We start from the raw sequence: 18,050 nt of genomic DNA on the forward strand, positions 1-18,050 counted from the left end.
TGACAATGACAATAAAGTTTCTGATTCTGATTCTGATTCTGTTTGCAGATGACATTTTGGTTTACTTATCAAAACCTACCGAATCACTTATGGAGCTCATGTCAGTGTTAAAGGAGTATGGGCTATACTCGGGATATAAATTGAATATACAAAAAACACAAGTTCTTAGTAGCTTTTATAGCCCTCCCCAGAATCTGCTCAACAAATACAAACTAAGCTGGGACAAAAGAACTATCAAATATCTGGGCATAAACTTATCAATGGATATAACTAGCTTGGAAGAAATCAACTACCCCCTACTTAAAAAAGATATCATGCTAAATATTAGCAGATGGTCTATCTAAGCATTTCTTCTAGAGTGGACATCATAAAAATGAATATGCTCCCAAAGATATTGTACTTATTCCAGTCTGTTTCTATAGAAAACCCTGATAGATACTTTGTAGAGTGGGATAGGACCCTCTCAAGATTTATATGGGCGGGTAAAAAGCCAAGAGTTAAGTTCAAAACACTTCAGCTTCCCAAAGATAAAGGAGGATTAGGCATCCCTTGCCTACAGGATTACTACAGGGCAACACAAATAAGAAATCTGGTGGGCTGGTGTAAACCCGGATACTGTTCAACAGAGAGACGAATCTGGCATTAATATCTGACATCACAACAGAGAGACGAATCTGGCAATGATATTTGACATCACAAATTTAAATGTTGGTATGGTTAAATGTTATCCTGTGTGACACTCACACATGCATACACATATACAAGTGTCTGTAAACTTTGATATATCTTTCCTACAGGATCAATAAGAATCCATATGGGTACCTTCACCAGCAATAAAAGGATCAATATTAATAATCCCCTTGTTGTTGGCAAAGATGATGTTCCTGATATCATCAAAGCTCATGGTAAGACCTTGCACAAAGTGATACGTGTAAAATAAAAATGTTTTTTAGTCCAAAATAATCTCAGCAAAGTCCTCTGTCATTTTTTGCTAAGCTGTTCACAGCTAAATGATTTGAAAGTCCTTGGAAGATAAATGCTACCAGGAAGGTCATTTCATTTGTACTTTTAGCACGATTAAAGTGTTTAATCTATAATACTGAGTAGACTTGCAGTCCTTTAAATTGAACTGCACATGTTTCACAGACACAAGTTACACAAACAAGGAACCAAAACAGTGGATGAGGTTGGACACATTAGATGGGTGGTCTCTTAACAATAACTGTCCTTTTTCATGAGACAAGGATATGCAAAACAATAATTTATAACAATCTTCAGATGTTTGAAAACTAATAGAATTTTGAAGATGTGAAAAACATTTCTGTGCCGCTTTTCTGCTAATGGTATACCTGTAATTATGGCAATGGACTCAGTTTCTTGGCCCAAGGTTGCTGTTTGGCTGCTCACTGTCTATATTACCTTTGCTCTGTTGACTCATTAGTTTAAATCCAGAATTTGACGACTACTGTCAAATGTTTCTGCTCTAAATTTTTAGTCAGTTGACAGACCACATGTTTACTCCAGGGGAAGAAATTCATCTTAACTCCTAAAACAAAGAGAAGTGGAGAGAATTTCAATATTTAACTGTGTTTCAGGATCACTCATGCTGATTGCCTGGATGACCACAGGATCACTCGGCATGATGGTTGCCCGATATCTAAAAAAAATGGCCAAGGGAAAAAAAATGTGCGACAAAGATCTCTGGTTTATGGTGAGACATCATAGACAAAACCATGTATTATCTTTTCAATGTGGAACCAAAGTTTTTGTAAACTAAACTAGGCTTGAAAATAACTTAAACTTGGTGTGTTTCCAGAATAAATTTCATGACTAAAAATATTAACTTCATAAGTAATTTCAGATATCCAATCCAATCCAAGATATAATAGACTTGTAAGACAGCTTGGTCCAAGCCTAATGTTATCTGGACAAATGTATTGGTTTAGCTGCCACAGTATCATGCTGTATTCTTTGTGTTCCTCCAGGTCCATGTTGGAGCAATGTGTCTGACGGTAGCAGCCACAATCATTGCTTTCATCCTTGTGTTCGTTCATTCTCAGGACTGGTCTGGGGTTAGTACACTGACTCTGCTAGATTCTAAGAATCTTAGTTAAGTTATGGTTTTGTACTATTCATTACAGCGACAATCAAATGATAAAACCGTGTTTCTCTGTAATAATATTTATTTTCTTATTTATTCCAACTAAATTTTATGTGTTGTTCACACAGAATTGGGGGTAATTGTTGAATACAAATTGTTGATTATATGAATGCAAATACCCTCCAAATTATGTTGCAACATTTAGATTTCATTTAATCCCAGTTTTTAAACCCTATATTTAAGTACAAATGTATTTATATAGCACTTTTCAAGATCATTTCTGCAAAGTGCTTCACAATCAAAATAGTTAAGTTAAAAAGAACTCCAAACGTTCCTCATTGAAGATTTAGTTGATATTGCGTGGACATCAAGAGTTTTAATTACATTAGGCACAAACAAGGACTTTGTTTTCTGTTTGAAGAAAATGATCAGCCATTCATTTTTTTAAATAGTCCAAACACCTATGCAAGACCTGTTGCTTAGAAAGTGCAAAGAGTGTGTTTATACACCACTTTGCATTTAATCCTTAGTTACTCTCTGGCTCTCGTCCATAACATTTTGCCTGTCGTGTCTCCCCATCACCTCCAACCAGTTGCAGCAGATGGCTGCATCACCTGAGCCTGGTTCTGCTGGAGGTTTCTAACAGAAAAGAAGGGAATATTTCCTTCCCACTATCACCAAAAGCTTGCTTCCACCAGTTGTAGTAGTGATGCAGAAACATTATGCCTTTTGACAACCAATCCACATATGAACAGGTTCAAGAAATAATTTGAGGGATAAATGGAATCTGTGGGCTGCATCCAGTTAGTTTCACTTTAGTTTTTTATAAAACAGTCATCTCATGGTGCTTTACATTAGAAGGATGAGCCAAGGGAGTTTAATATAATTCAACTTAATATGAATGCGATAACCATACCAACCAGGTATGGACCCCTCCAACCCTTGGCTTTGGTGTGCAGAAACAACTCCCGTGTAACAGTAGGACCCTCTGGCAAAACCAGACTGAAGGAGGACGATCATCTCCAGCTTTTGGTTGTGATGTGATTGTAGAAGAGAATAGCGACACCATGTAAAACCTAAAGGACAAAATGCAAACTATGGAGATGACAAAAAGTTGGTGCATATTTATAAGCCAATATTGCAAGTCATTAAGACAAAAGGCAAGTGGAGCAGAAGTGCCCCTCATGGGAGGTACATCTAGAAATGATTAAGTTCTCATGGTACTCTCAAAGGTACTCGTACTTTTCACTCTGGGGTTATTTGTGGAGGCTTTACCTTCACTTGGGTAGTAGAGCAAGTCATCTATCAAACAGAAGGTCCATAGATCAATCCTCAGCTCCTCCAGTCTGCAAGTTGCATCCACAGGCAAGATTAATATACCCCTTCAAAGTGTTTTTTTTTCTTTTCTCTTGATATTCATTAAGCACTCTTTAGTTGTGTGTTTCAGCTCTCAGACTGATATTTATGCCCCATGATTAGCACTGTTAATGTGTTTGGTATCCAGGGAGCACATCCAGTGTTGGGGTGCCTGGTTATGATCCTCTCACTCATCCAGCCTATCGGGGCCTTGCTGCGCTGCGGACCACAACATCACCTGTATGTATCCATCTGTGTGTGTTTAATTAATATACTATATCATGCCTATACACATTTAAGAATACTCTGTTCAAATATTATTTAAAAAAAAATTAAAAATGGCCTCACTTTTTTTTTCTCTACAATTATTTAACAAATTTTGAAAACACGATAAACCAAAGGAATGGGGCAGTACATGCTTAATGACTAAATGCACTGCTCACTCGGCAAAGTGAGGTTATAAAGTTATTTGATAACCCTAAGAGTTGTATTCATACTTCAGCCATAAAAGTTTTTAAAATTTCAAACTTTTGAACCCGATAATATCCTTTACATTAAATGTATGGTATGATACAGTAAGGGAGTTCAGGATTGGCAAAGAGCTTGGTTTGCTAAAATGGATAGCCTTCGATGAAGAATTTAGACCAGGAAAATTGGATCTTGGTTTTAAAAATTGGAATGAAAAGGGAATCACAGCAATTTGTTTATTAATCAAAAAAGGAGAAATTAAAAGTTTTGAAGAATTAAAACGGGAATACAACTTAAATAACAAGGATTTTTTCAGATACTTACAGGTGAGAGATTACTTTAATAAAAACATAAAAATAGAGGAAGACAAAATCCATCCTATTATAAAAATAAATATACTGGCATATAAAAGTGTTATTCCAAAAACAGTGTCTACCCTATACAAATGTTTGATGGAATCAAGACAGGAATCAACTGTATATGTTAAAGTAAAATGGGAAAGAGAGCTGAGTGAAGAAATCACTGAGAGGGTGTGGTATGAAACATGGAAAGAACATAAGAATACAACTCACTCATTGAGGTGGAGAGAATTCATCTGGAAAAATCAAATTCGCTATTTTATTACACCTAAGATTAAAAATAAACAAACCAATACACAACAACAATGTTGGAGGCTGTGTGGATGGGATGAACCAGACCATACACACATTTTCTGGAAGTGCAGAAAAATTCACACTTTCTGGGTTAAAATTCACTCGGCTCTCTGTGATATATTAGGTTATATTATTCCTAGAACCTGCCTTGTTTTGTATCTAGGGTACTTGGAAGGTACTGTAGATGTAAAGGATCGTTACCTGGCTAAGATTCTCCTTTTGGCAGCAAAGAAGGCCATCACCAAAAACTGGCTTAAGACAGAAACACCAGGAAAGCAGCAGTGGGTAGCAATTGTGGAGGACATTATGGAGATGGAGAACCTTACATATAAACTGAAATTAAAGGAAGAACGCTTTTTGAAGGACTGGGGAAAATGGTTGACGTACAACGGAAGGGGAAAAAACAGACTGAACTGAATGAAGATGAGCATACAAGAAGAAAAAAAAAAGTGAAATGAACGATGGAAATGTTTGACACCACAGGCATGTTTCCTTTTTTTTCTTTTGTTTTCCTTTATCTTATTTTTCTAATTATTATTCTATATGTATCTATATTTTTATACATATATATTTGTTTGTTTCTTTTTCTTTCTAATTTCACTGTCTTGAGTTTGTGACTCTCTTTGTATTCTGTTATTCTGAAGAAACTGTATGCGTAATGGACAGGTGAGTTGTTCAAATAAATAAAATAAAAAGTTAAAAAAAAAAAAATTTCAAACTTTTGCAAAGTGTAGCCTGCATGTGCTTTATCAGAGCACACTTTCACACTGAAACACCAAGTAGGAAACTAATTTGCACATGACTCGTGAAAGTTATTCCTTCCTCTTAGTAATAATGGTACTTTTAATAAATATAGCCTGGTTGTAGCTTTGGAGGCCAGACTCAGTAAATGAAATATTTTTTAAGTGAAATATAGATTTAGTAAAATTGTATGTTCAGTAATGATACTTGTTTTCATAAATTGGATGCAGGAGAAATCTTAGACAAGAACTTCAGAAGCTGATGATTTTATAGTTCTTCTCTTTTCTTTGATAGGAGGTATCTGTTCAACTGGACACATTTTTTAAATGCGGTGGTAATAAAATCTATAGCTGGTAAGCTTGTGTTTTACTTCATTCTACCATCTTGCATATATGCTAACATTTTCAATAGCAGACACACTGTCACCCATGCTGCTCGTCTTAAAATGCCTGCTTCTTTGTGTCACACAGTGGCAGCCATATTTACAGGCCTGGACAGGATTGACAGTGATGATGGGTGGCTATTGAAAGTGATGGGTGGCTTCTTTGCCTGGGAAGTTCTCTTCATCATCATTTTGGAGGTCCATGATTGGGTAGTTAAACACAGAGGTAAGCCTTTTTTTTTGCATTTCAGTGATGAAGGAAAAAATCATCACTACCCATATACACTTTAATGACAAAAACCAATCTAGACCCAACAGTCCATTTGCACGGTGAAGAGCCACCTGATCAGTTCAGCAGCATTTAGCTGACTGAGCGAAGAGTATAACCCCTGTACACCTCAGAATGTGGTTGGATGGGTAAAATAAACAGCACTGTATCACAAGATTTTCTGTGTATAACACAGCAGCATCAAATATTTGTCACGGTACGGCATGGCACACCGTGGAAGGAGTGGGGAAGGAGGACCCAGGCGCGGTGCTCTACGTATAGACAGTGTTTATTTACAGAGGGTGATATCAAACAACAATAAATCCCCGTGTTTCTCCCCAGACTCCCGTGTCGTGTCCTCCAAGTGCTCTCTGCTCCCGTGTCTGCACTCCCGGTGCTCGCTGCTCCTTAAGCCTTCCACGCTCCTCCTGCGGGAAACAATAGCGGCAGCAGTCAGGACACTGAACAATGGCAGGCATACACTACACGACCAAAACCTAAACTGGGTAACTAACGTGGAGTCCCAAGCAATGATCCCGCGTCAGTGGGAGCTCCAAGACTCTCTTAAGTAGCTCCCCCGACGAGGCCTGATCAGCAGCAGGTGTGTGGCTTCGGGTGTGGCCAGTCCCCTTGCAGGGCCACACCCTCCAGGCCTGACGCCGCCTATAAACAAGTGCTCAGCCACCCACACACACATATACACAAGCACAGGGAAGGGGGAGCAACACCAAAATACACAGCAATAATAATAATAATAATAATATAATACATGACTGCTCAGGGATCCTGGGTCGCCCAGTCCCAGGACCCTGACAATATTGGTATTTATGAATTGATGAGTGAAAACGCGTAAGAATGTCTCAATGGTAGTCTGCTGGAACAAAAGCTGTTACACTTTAACTGTGCTGAAGTACAGCGACAAAGGAATCTTTATCTTTCGATTTATTAAATGCATGAAAATACTCTGGGAATACTATACACGAAGGCTCAGCTCATGCACCACCAACCTAATGTTATCAGAGAGAACTTGCATTGAATTGTCTCAACTGAGACTATCCAATTTTGGACACGTGTAGTTTGACAATGCTGTGGCTCAATGTGTGGCTCAGTCACACAAATTATTAAAAAAAAATATGATCACAACCTCTTTGTGTCTACAAAAACTGGTTAATGTTTGGTGATTTTTAAAAAATGTTTTACCCCCCCGTGCCGCACACACTTTCCATGACCAATGGCAACTTGACATGCTAAATGTTTACATAGAGCTTCCAGCACATTGTTATCGTTCTGAAAGTTGTTGTTTTTTTGTTTTTTTTCAATCACCACAACTACTCAACTCGACTCAATTTTATTTAAATTGATTTCAAATTGTTCTTCTTCTGTTAAAGCTTAAAACTAATATCATAACTCAACCTGTATAAATAAAATGATTAAAAACATAGCTGACTGCTTTAGTTCACTTCAGTTAATGTGCCCTGCAATATTTCACTGTTCTTTGCTCTGGGTTTCAGATGATACTGCTGATCAAATGGAATCAGCATTGGTAAGCTGAAAGAAATATAAAAGCAAGCAATCACTGATTGCCACAAGATGGAGTATTTCTAATATAATTTTACTTTTTTTGTCAGGTCAAAGGTGACAGTTGCCTGATCGCTGTGTACCTTCTGGGAAACCTTTGCTTTTTGGTGGCACTTCTGGTTGGAATTGGAGAAAAATGAGCAGCAGCAGAATCTTCCAGAGTGTTTCCCTGTAGTTTTGTTGAATTTTATCATCAATTTTAACATACTTGATGAGAGACTGCACTGGAAATTCAGACCCACTGATGCATCAGTTGGCGAATCCTGGAAAGTTTCTCAGTAATGTCTTTAAAAAATATTACTTATGTTTTTTTTCTCTTTTGCTTTTAGTTGATAATTAAGGTGTACTTTCAATCAGCATTCAATTTCACTGGGCCAAGCATTACTGTCGTGTGTGTGTGTGTGTGTATAATATGTCTCACAGTTGCAAAGAAAGAAGTAGTTTCAGTCGCCTTTAGCCTCCACTCTGGCTGCCAGGTAAACCAGTTTCATTTTACAAGCTGGTTACATTTTTTAAGCCAAACAGCAATTTTGTATTAAAAAGTACTTTTAACAATTTTTCCTTTTACATTTTTAAATCAGGTCAACTCGACCCACATCATAATGGGAGGGTTAAAGCCCTTTTCACACATTAACATCTGTTAATATGACAGCATCTATGTATGAATCTGCACCTTTGTCACTTTCATTTGAAAAAAAAAAACTGTCATTGATTCAGCTCCTGAACTTCCCATTTAATGTACATTTTTTCATATATTTCTAATAATCTTGCTGTCAATAACAACTGACAATAAGACAACAAATTTTTAACTTCATTAAATTGAAAATTATGTATGTCAGTGTAGTAGTGTTAAATGCTTACCAGGTTCAGATGCAAATGAAGAAACTCCACTCAGGCAAGTCTGCTGGACCAGATGGAGTGAGTCCCCTCAAGGCCTGTGCCCCCCAGCTTTGTGGAGTCTTCCATAAACTGTTCATGCTGAGTCTGAAGAGGGTCCCAGTGCTGTGGAAGACATCAAGCCTCGTCCCTGTACCAAAGACGCCACGTCCCAGTGGCCCCCAGGATTACAGGCCTGTGACACTGACCTCCCACATCATGAAGACCCTGGAAAGGCTCATCCTGGACCAGATCTCACCCATTGTCAGACCACATCAGGATCCCATTCAATTTGCTTACCAGCCCCGTCTCACAGGACGCCATCATCTATCTGCTCAATCGTGTCTACATCCACCCGGACCAGCCGGCGAGCACTGTGAGGTTCATGTTTTTTTTACTTTTCCAGTGCTTGGTGATAAGCTAACAGCGATGCAGGGGGATGCTTCTCTAGTGTCCTGGATTGTTGATTACCTGACAGGAAGACCACAATATGTGCGTCTTCCACATTGTGTGTCTGACAAGGTAATCAGCAACACAGGAGCACCATAAGGGACCATCCTCTCCCCCTTCCTCTTCACCCTCTACACCACAGACTTCAGCCGCTGCACAGAGACCTGCATCTTCAGAAGTTTTGATGTAAATTTGTAAGTTTTGATGTAAGTAAATTTGCGGTCAATTTAGACTCAATTCAAAATCTCCTACTTGGGACGAACACTAAATGTAAATAGCTGACTTTCTAAATAAACCTATCCATCTTTGCAAGGTCAATTTTTGCTTTCACTAAATTCCAAATGTTTAGCCATAATTAGCTTAGCTGTCCTACTCTTGTTACTGCTCTTTCCTACTGCTGTTACAATCAAATGAACATCTCTGCAAAGATAAATTAGCTGAGACCTTAGGTTGATGGTAGTTACTAGCAAACACAGAAACGTACATACACTATATAGTACAGTTCTATGATAAATCACCAAATAGAACAATTTGTGGCAATGCAGACAAGCAGAGAAACAGTTTAATTCGTTGAATTTGTTCACTTGATCGGAGGTGTGTTTCCTGCAGATATACAACATCGGATCTCAATGATTTTAAATGAGTAAAAGCCCTTGTGCGTTTAACCGGATTATTTATACCTTTAACATTCCAGCTTATAAAACGAAGAGCAGATGACTTTGCGAGCTTGCCATTCAGGTACCAAAATGCAGGTGCAGAAAAAATATGTCCCAACCTCTGGAATAATAAATCTTTCGTGCTTGAATCGATACGGTCCAATATCGTCTTTTCAGAGCTAGCAATAGCTCTCATAATCTCACTCATGTCATGGGGTGGTGCCTCCGGTCTGTCCTCAGCATGGTCCTGTCAGGATCTGACGGCGCCCTGACCGGTCGACCTGCCTGTGTGTGTGTGTGTGTGTGTGTGTGTTCACCCAGGGATTGACGGAGGATTTACGGACACTAAGGAAGCACTTGGAGGAGAGACGGGCACTCACTCACTACCACGCACGGGCTTACACGGAAGGAGGGACGCACTATCACCATTGTTGCACATTTGAGCTGTTGTCACATTGCTGCACTGTAAATAAATGCACTGTCATTATTTCTGAGCTCCGCGCCTGAGTCCACTCTTTAACAACCGTGACAGGTCCGAGGCTTTTGCGGCCTGCTCTTTCCCCGATCTAGTTTTGCTCATATTTCGTACACCGTAGCCTTGAAGATGTAAAAAGTGCCTCAGAGCAGCACACGGGCGTGTTATCGTACTGTTGTTAAAAGTTCGTTAGTTTTGGAGCAATGGAATTATGAAACAAGTTAGTCCATTGAGGAGCCCTGTACAACACGTCTTCACATGGCTACCAGACACGCCCCCCGTCATTTTGTTATTATTCAATTCAGAACTGCCCAGACCAGACACAGTGACGTTTCACCAGAATCCCTTTGATCTCTGGTCTTCTTTATGACATCAGCACACGAAAACCTATAAATAGGGGAGAGGTTCTCACTCTTGTCAGTCTTTCAAAGAGAGTGGAAGAATTCACTAGGCAGGAAACTACTGGAAACTTGCGTTTCTGACACAGTTGACGGTATTTTTAAAAAATCTTTTAGTTGGTACAGAGATTTAGCATCAACTTCAATTTGAAATATGAGTCTGTCAAATCCTGTTGTATGCAACATGAGAGCCGAGAACGAAAAACTTAAACAGCAAATCAAAGAGCTGAAAAATGAGAATAAAACTCTCAAACAACAAAACTCTACCATACGTGACCTTAAAGTCGAGAACGCCGACCTTAAGGAGCAAAAAAGAGAGCTCATAAATGAGAACAAGATTCTCCAAAAAAACATTGAAGTTCTCTTCAAACGAAGTGGGTTCTCTAAAAACAAGAGGAAAAGAGACCTGCAACTAGAGAATGAAACAATTCACTTCAAAATTCAAGAGCTGGAATATTGGAACCAAATTCTAAAGGATTTAAACAGCTCCAAAACCAAAGAGATCCAGCAACAGAAAGAGGTGATGCAGGAAATGGAAGCAGAAATCAGAGAGTTGCAAAGCAGCAAGACAGGCTTGGTTATAAAAGTGGGAGACATGGAAAAGGACAACCAGTCTTTAAGAGAGGAAAATGATGTGACGGTAAAACGCATGTGTGAGCTGAAAAGGGACTTTGAAAAGGAAAAAGATGACATGCAACAGGAAATACAGGCTGTTAAAACTGAGCTCCATCAGGCAAACACAGCCTTTAAAGAGTTACAAGAGAGTGAAGAAAGAAAAAGGATCATGAATGAGGAAAACAAAACAACGGACAGTGAACAGCTCAGACAGACCCTGGAACGCCAATGCTTTGCACATGAAATTGACATATTGAGGCGGCATAACGAACTTCTTGAACAGGACCTCCAGGAGCTTTCCAAAAGGAGTGGTGATTCTCAAAAAGAACTGAAACCACACGATGAGGGTGTGAAAGGAGAATCACGGATCTCCAAAGCCACTGAGAAAGACTCCGAACATGATTTTGAAGTGACCAACAGAGAAAAGGAGTTGTTGTGCCATGAATTTGAGGAAATGAAAAGAGAGCTTGAAGAGGTCAAGAAAAATCTGTATGATTCACAGGAAGCCTTGAAAACAGAAGACATGGCGTTGCAAACCCAAGCTCAGACTCCCAAAGTTTCACAGGAAGAACATAACAATCTGATAAACAACTACGATGTCCAAGTTGACATACTCAAACAACAAAATAAGGCCTTGGAAAATACGGTTAGTGACCTTACCAAAAAGATGTGGAATGGACGGGAAGCGATGAGACAAATGGAAAAGAACTTTCAAGAACAAAGGAAGCTACTCGAAAATCTCCGAGGAGAATTCGAGGAAATTTAGCACAACTACGACTTTGGCCCTCCCTATTAAACCTGGTTAACGCAGGTTCAATAGGGCTATAACTTAGACAATGGAAGTTCATTTGATTTAATTGGCCCAAAATGAGTGACTGCACCCAGACACTCAGTAGCAAAAAAATTACAGAGATTCAAGAGAGAAAACTGTTTCTGCATAGACTCCTATAGTACTGCAAGTCGTGTCATCGCTTGGTGTCCTGCATAGAGTGCAGGTTTAAGGTATCTACGTATCTTTCAGAATTAGAAGCTATGCTGCGTCAGGGGTTATAACAGCTGTGCCCCCCCCCCAACCGGTCGAGGCAGATGGCCGCCCCTCACTGAGCCTGGTTCTGCCGAAAGTTTCTTCCTGTTAAAAGGGAGTTTTTCTTTCCCACCGTCACCAAGTCTAAGGAGCTTGGAGAAAAGCGCCTGGACTTCTTTAACTTAAAGAAGTCCAGGCGCTTTTCTTTCCAAGCTCCTTAGACTACTATGGCCTTGATGACTGATAACCTTCACAGACACTGTCATCAAGGGTTTGCTCACAGGGGATCATCTGATTGTTGGGGGGTTTTCTCTCTTATATTGTATGGTCTTTACCTTACAATATAAACAGCCGAGAAGCGGCTATTTTTGCGATCCGGTGCTTTAGAAATACATCTTAGCTGAACTGAACTCCATAACATCTGGACCGAAATGCCTACACACAACGGTAGGCATTTCAATCAAGAGCTCTGTCCAAAACGTTCAATGACAAGCATCAGCACCAGGATTGTTTTTTAGCTCACCAACAGTTCATGTTCCCTACCCATTTTTTATTGTAACTGCAACTTTGTAAGACTGGGTTGGGAGATGTTCTTGTGGTGAGCTTTTATTTACATAATTGGTTTCTTTAATAGTGAAATAAAATAAATTTGTATAACTGGAAACAGCGTTCTCCTGTGTGATTATCACATTGTATTCTTTAAACCATATAACAGAATATATAATATATATAATTTACTCATAGTCATATTAATATCTAATGTGATTGAGTTTCCTTATCTCTACTTATGTGCTGATGTGTTCACTGAGGCCATTGTATGGTCCATTTTGGCTGCATTTCCATGTTTTAAACATGAAATTTGCTTATTTAAAGGGTGTCTCATGTATCTCTTATGCAGAAATATGTGTTGCCTAGCTGGACAAATGTAGCACAGGTCTACTATTATTGGTCACGTGTGTTTTCCCCCCCAGCCATCATGTTCTGTTTGTGCTTAGTTATGTCCATGTCTTATCTCCTGTCCCCTTTTCCCTCTGTATGTATTCACAGTGTACGTGTTCCTCGTCGGTTCGTCATGCTAAGTCTGCGTGTCTTATTCCGTCATGTGTCATGTATCACTCCAAATCTCACTGACTTTAACTAATAATAACTGTTTGCTGAGTGTTGTGTCTAAAAGGTATTGCACAATCGCCTCTAGTAGAGGATCAGGTTTGTTTTCCACTGATAATGGATTTTAACATGACTGACCAATGATTGTGGAGCACGTCAATGTAGGATCTTATAAATACAACGAGCAAACTTAAATGTTTTAAAATGTTCAAAAAATTAATGTATTATATTTCTGAAGTATGACGGAAGGAAAAAGTTACATTTTTTTCATATTTTAAAAAAAAATCCATGGGTTTAATGGGTCCATCATCACTATATTGAGGGCCTTGTATAATAGCCCAACTGAAAAAGTAAAGATTAACGGTGAACTTTCAGATGCTTTCAAGCTTGAAAGGTCCACAAGACAAGGATGCCCACTGAGTCCACTCTTATTTGCTATTTTTATAGAGCCATTGGCTGAAAGGATTAGGCAGAATGGTAACATAAAAGGGATTAATATCACTGGAAGTGAGCAGAAATTGGCCTTGTTTGCAGATGAAATTTTGGTTTACTTATCAAAACCTACCGAATCACTTATGGAGCTCATGTCAGTGTTAAAGGAGTATGGGCTATACTCGGGATATAAATTGAATATACAAAAAACACAAGTTCTTAGTAGCTTTTATAGCCCTCCCCAGAATCTGCTCAACAAATACAAACTAAGCTGGGACAAAAGAACTATCAAATATCTGGGCATAAACTTATCAATGGATATAACTAGCTTGGAAGAAATCAACTACCCCCTACTTAAAAAAGATATCATGCTAAATATTAGCAGATGGTCTATCTAAGCATTTCTTCTAGAGTGGACATCATAAAAATGAATATGCTCCCAAAGATATTAAACTTATTCCAGTCTGTTTCTATAGAAAACCCTGATAGATACTTTGTAGAGTGGGATAGGACCCTCTCAAGATTTATATGGGCGGGTAAAAAGCCAAGAGTTAAGTTCAAAACACTTCAGCTTCCCAAAGATAAAGGAGGATTAGGCATCCCTTGCCTACAGGATTACTACAGGGCAACACAAATAAGAAATCTGGTGGGCTGGTGTAAACCCGGATACTGTTCAACAGAGACACGAATCTGGCATTGATATCTGACATCACAACAGAGAGACGAATCTGGCATTAATATTTGACATCACAACAGAGAGACGAATCTGGCATTGATATCTGACATCACAACAGAGAGACGAATCTGGCATTGATATTTGACATCACAACAGAGAGACGAATCTGGCATTAATATCTGACATCACAACAGAGAGACGAATCCTGCATTAATATCTGACATCACAACAGAGAGACGAATCTGGCATTGATATTTGACATCACAACAGAGAGACGAATCTGGCATTAATATTTGACATCACAACAGAGAGACGAATCTGGCATTGATATTTGACATCACAACAGAGAGACGAATCTGGCATTAATATTTGACATCACAACAGAGAGACGAATCTGGCATTGATATCTGATATCACAACAGAGAGACGAATCTGGCATTAATATCTGACATCACAACAGAGACACGAATCTGGCATTAATATCTGACATCACAACAGAGAGACGAATCTGGCATTGATATCTGACATCACAACAGAGAGACGAATCTGGCATTGATATCTGACATCACAACAGAGAGACGAATCTGGCATTAATATCTGACATCACAACAGAGAGACGAATCTGGCATTAATATCTGACATCACAACAGAGACACGAATCTGGCATTGATATCTGACATCACAACAGAGAGACGAATCTGGCATTGATATTTGACATCACAACAGAGAGACGAATCTGGCATTAATATTTGACATCACAACAGAGAGACGAATCTGGCATTGATATTTGACATCACAACAGAGAGACGAATCTGGCATTAATATCTGACATCACAACAGAGAGACAACTCTGGCATTAATATCTGACATCACAACAGAGAGACGAATCTGGCATTGATATCTGACATCACAACAGAGAGACGAATCTGGCATTAATATCTGACATCACAACAGAGAGACGAATCTGGCATTGATATCTGACATCACAACAGAGAGACGAATCTGGCATTAATATCTGACATCACAACAGAGAGACGAATCTGGCATTGATATCTGACATCACAACAGAGAGACGAATCTGGCATTAATATCTGACATCACAACAGAGAGACGAATCTGGCATTGATATCTGACATCACAACAGAGAGACGAATCTGGCATTAATATTTGACATCACAACAGAGAGACGAATCTGGCATTAATATTTGACATCACAACAGAGAGACGAATCTGGCATTGATATCTGACATCACAACAGAGAGACGAATCTGGCATTGACATTTGATATCACAACAGAGAGACTGGATGTCAATGTCAGAAAGATGACTGTGATGTCAGAACCCTCTAAATCTTGTAATTTACAGATGGTAAATGGCCTGTATTTGCATAGCGCTTTACTAGTCCCTAAGGACCCCAAAGCACTTTACACATCCAGTCATCCACCCATTCACACACTGGTGATGGCAGCTACATTGTAGCCACAGCCACCCTGGGGCGCACTGACAGAGATATTTAATTCCAAATGATTTGACTGCATCATTGCGTCTTTGAGTTATGACCCAAACTCTCTATCAACTTTGTGAATAAATTCACGTCCCCCTGTGACCTCATAATTACACCACAGTTCAGATGGCATGAATGAGTCATGAGGTCACACCAACAGTGACAACATCAGCAGTGACATCACTAAAGTTGCCAGGTGAGTCCATAAATAGAACCCGTGACGTGGAGCAGGTACCGCCGTTTTGGACAATGCCACGACGCAGGTATAGACGCAGACATGCGAGGTCTTCTCGCCCCGTTCGCAGACACAAGAGACCCCACAAGGCCTCGGGTGTCCGCAGACGTGGGAGAAGATACCGTCGCAGACATTAGACAATCTCAATAAACATGTAGGATGAACATCAAAACTTTGGTCCAATCAAGTTTTTTTTAGATAACATATGTTGTTGTTGTTCTGTGTGTGTTTGTTATCAATGTTGTGGAAAAAAGTTAAGCTTAGTAAGCCATCAAGCACTGATCACTCGTAGAAGAGCACCAATAGGAGACAGAACTAATTAGAAGGTGTTATTATTCAGTCTGTACATCGAATAGAAGGCACTAACCACAAGGTGATCTTCAATTCATCTCTGTGTGAATGTGAACGGGGCGAGAAGACCCCCACTAACTGCATGTCCCTAGACTGTGGGAGGAAGCTTGAGAGAACATCCAGACTCCACACAAAGACCCCGGCCTGATGAGGCTAGGGTCCTGAGTTCGATACCCTAAACTGAACGCAGGACAGAGGAAGGGATGGGTGATGTTCATGTGCGCCCAGGTGTATGATGTGGCTCTTTGTCTGTGACTGGTTGGCTGTCCCAGCCCTGGCCCTTCATGTATTTCAGTAATGTCCTTTTCTCCCGTCTCGTTTACATGTTTTTCCCTTGTGACCCATTCCTTCTGTCACGTGTGTTTCCCCCCCAGCCATCATGTTCTGTTTGTGCTTAGTTATGTCCATGTCTTATCTCCTGTCCCCTTTTCCCTCTGTATGTATTCACAGTGTACGTGTTCCTCGTCGGCTCGTCATGCTAAGTCTGCGTGTCTTATTCCATCATGTGTCATGTATCACTCCAAATCTCACTGACTTTAACTAATAATAACTGTTTGCTGAGTGTTATGTCTAAAAGGTATTGCACAATCGCCTCTAGTAGAGGATCAGGTTTGTTTTCCACTGATAATGGATTTTAACATGACTGACCAATGATTGTGGAGCACGTCAATGTAGGATCTTATAAATACAACGAGCAAACTTAAATGTTTTAAAATGTTCAAAAAATTAATGTATTATATTTCTGAAGTATGACGGAAGGAAAAAGTTAAATTTTTTTTCATATTTAAAAAAAAAATCCATGGGTTTAATGGGTCCATCATCACTATATTGAGGGCCTTGTATAATAGCCCAACTGCAAAAGTAAAGATTAACGGTGAACTTTCAGATGCTTTCAAGCTTGAAAGGTCCACAAGACAAGGATGCCCACTGAGTCCACTCTTATTTGCTATTTTTATAGAGCCATTGGCTGAAAGGATTAGGCAGAATGGTAACATAAAAGGGATTAATATCACTGGAAGTGAGCAGAAATTGGCCTTGTTTTTGAAGAGTAATACCAGCCGGCAGGTGTGGCAAGGCATCCAGCACCTAACCAACTATAAGATCAATCTCGGAGCTGCGGACGGTGACCTGGAGCTGGCAGAGGAGCTGAATATCTTCTTTGCCCGCTTTGAGACCAGGGTACCGGAGGTATTGGAGCCACAGCAGCAACACGCCACCCATAGCAGCACCACCCTCACCCTGGAAGAGCACGAGGTGAGGCGCATGCTGCAGGCTGTTAACCCGAGGAAGGCGGCGGGTCCTGATGGTGTGCCAGGTCGAATATTGAGGGATTGTGCAGGACAGCTGGCTGGGATCTTCACCAGGATTTTCAACAAATCCCTCGCACAGGCGACTGTCCCACTCTGCCTGAAGTCCTCCACCATAGTCCCCTTGCCTAAGAAGCCCCACATCACCGGCCTGAATGACTACAGACCGGTGGCACTCACCCCAGTGGTAATGAAATGCTTTGAGAAGCTGGTCCGCAGACACATCACAGCAGCCCTGCCCCGCAGCCTGGATCCACACCAGTTTGCCTACAGAGCAAACCGATCCACGGAAGACGCTGTAGCCACAGCACTCCATGCTGCATTAACTCACCTGGAAGAGCATGGTAGCTATGTGCGGATGCTCTTCGTGGATTACTGCTCAGCTTTTAACACCATCC

The 18,050-nt window shown here is 40.0% G+C and overlaps 2 protein-coding genes across 2 annotated transcripts; both read left to right on the forward strand.

Annotated features, from left to right (window-relative positions):
- Positions 1 to 743: 743 nt before the first annotated feature.
- On the forward strand, positions 744 to 7,943 carry LOC146659898 (ferric reductase 1-like). Its single transcript, XM_085423871.1, has 8 exons — positions 744 to 905; positions 1,596 to 1,711; positions 1,986 to 2,072; positions 3,606 to 3,697; positions 5,614 to 5,672; positions 5,790 to 5,927; positions 7,481 to 7,512; positions 7,598 to 7,943. The coding sequence occupies exons 1-8, from the start codon at positions 815 to 817 to the stop codon at positions 7,685 to 7,687; spliced, it is 705 nt and encodes a 234-aa protein (XP_085279997.1). The 5' UTR covers positions 744 to 814; the 3' UTR covers positions 7,688 to 7,943.
- Positions 7,944 to 12,268, forward strand: LOC146659899 (uncharacterized). Its single transcript, XM_085423870.1, has 2 exons — positions 7,944 to 9,773; positions 10,062 to 12,268. The coding sequence occupies exon 2, from the start codon at positions 10,557 to 10,559 to the stop codon at positions 11,781 to 11,783; it is 1,227 nt and encodes a 408-aa protein (XP_085279996.1). The 5' UTR covers positions 7,944 to 9,773; positions 10,062 to 10,556; the 3' UTR covers positions 11,784 to 12,268.
- The last annotated feature ends 5,782 nt before the right edge of the window (positions 12,269 to 18,050 follow it).

Source organism: Rhamphochromis longiceps, linkage group LG11 (assembly GCF_057381845.1).
Source record: "Rhamphochromis longiceps isolate RC_006_pf linkage group LG11, R_longiceps_female_GT1.1, whole genome shotgun sequence".
Taxonomy (NCBI): domain Eukaryota; kingdom Metazoa; phylum Chordata; class Actinopteri; order Cichliformes; family Cichlidae; genus Rhamphochromis; species Rhamphochromis longiceps.

Bases quoted from the DNA above. Each gene is read 5' to 3' on its own strand.
- LOC146659898 (XM_085423871.1), top strand. From the start codon at position 815: ATGGGTACCTTCACCAGCAATAAAAGGATCAATATTAATAATCCCCTT. The intron at 3,698-5,613 runs GTATGTATCCAT...TTTCTTTGATAG, and splicing joins TGCGGACCACAACATCACCT to GAGGTATCTGTTCAACTGGA. The intron at 5,673-5,789 runs GTAAGCTTGTGT...TGTGTCACACAG, and splicing joins GGTAATAAAATCTATAGCTG to TGGCAGCCATATTTACAGGC.
- LOC146659899 (XM_085423870.1), top strand. From the start codon at position 10,557: ATGAGTCTGTCAAATCCTGTTGTATGCAACATGAGAGCCGAGAACGAA.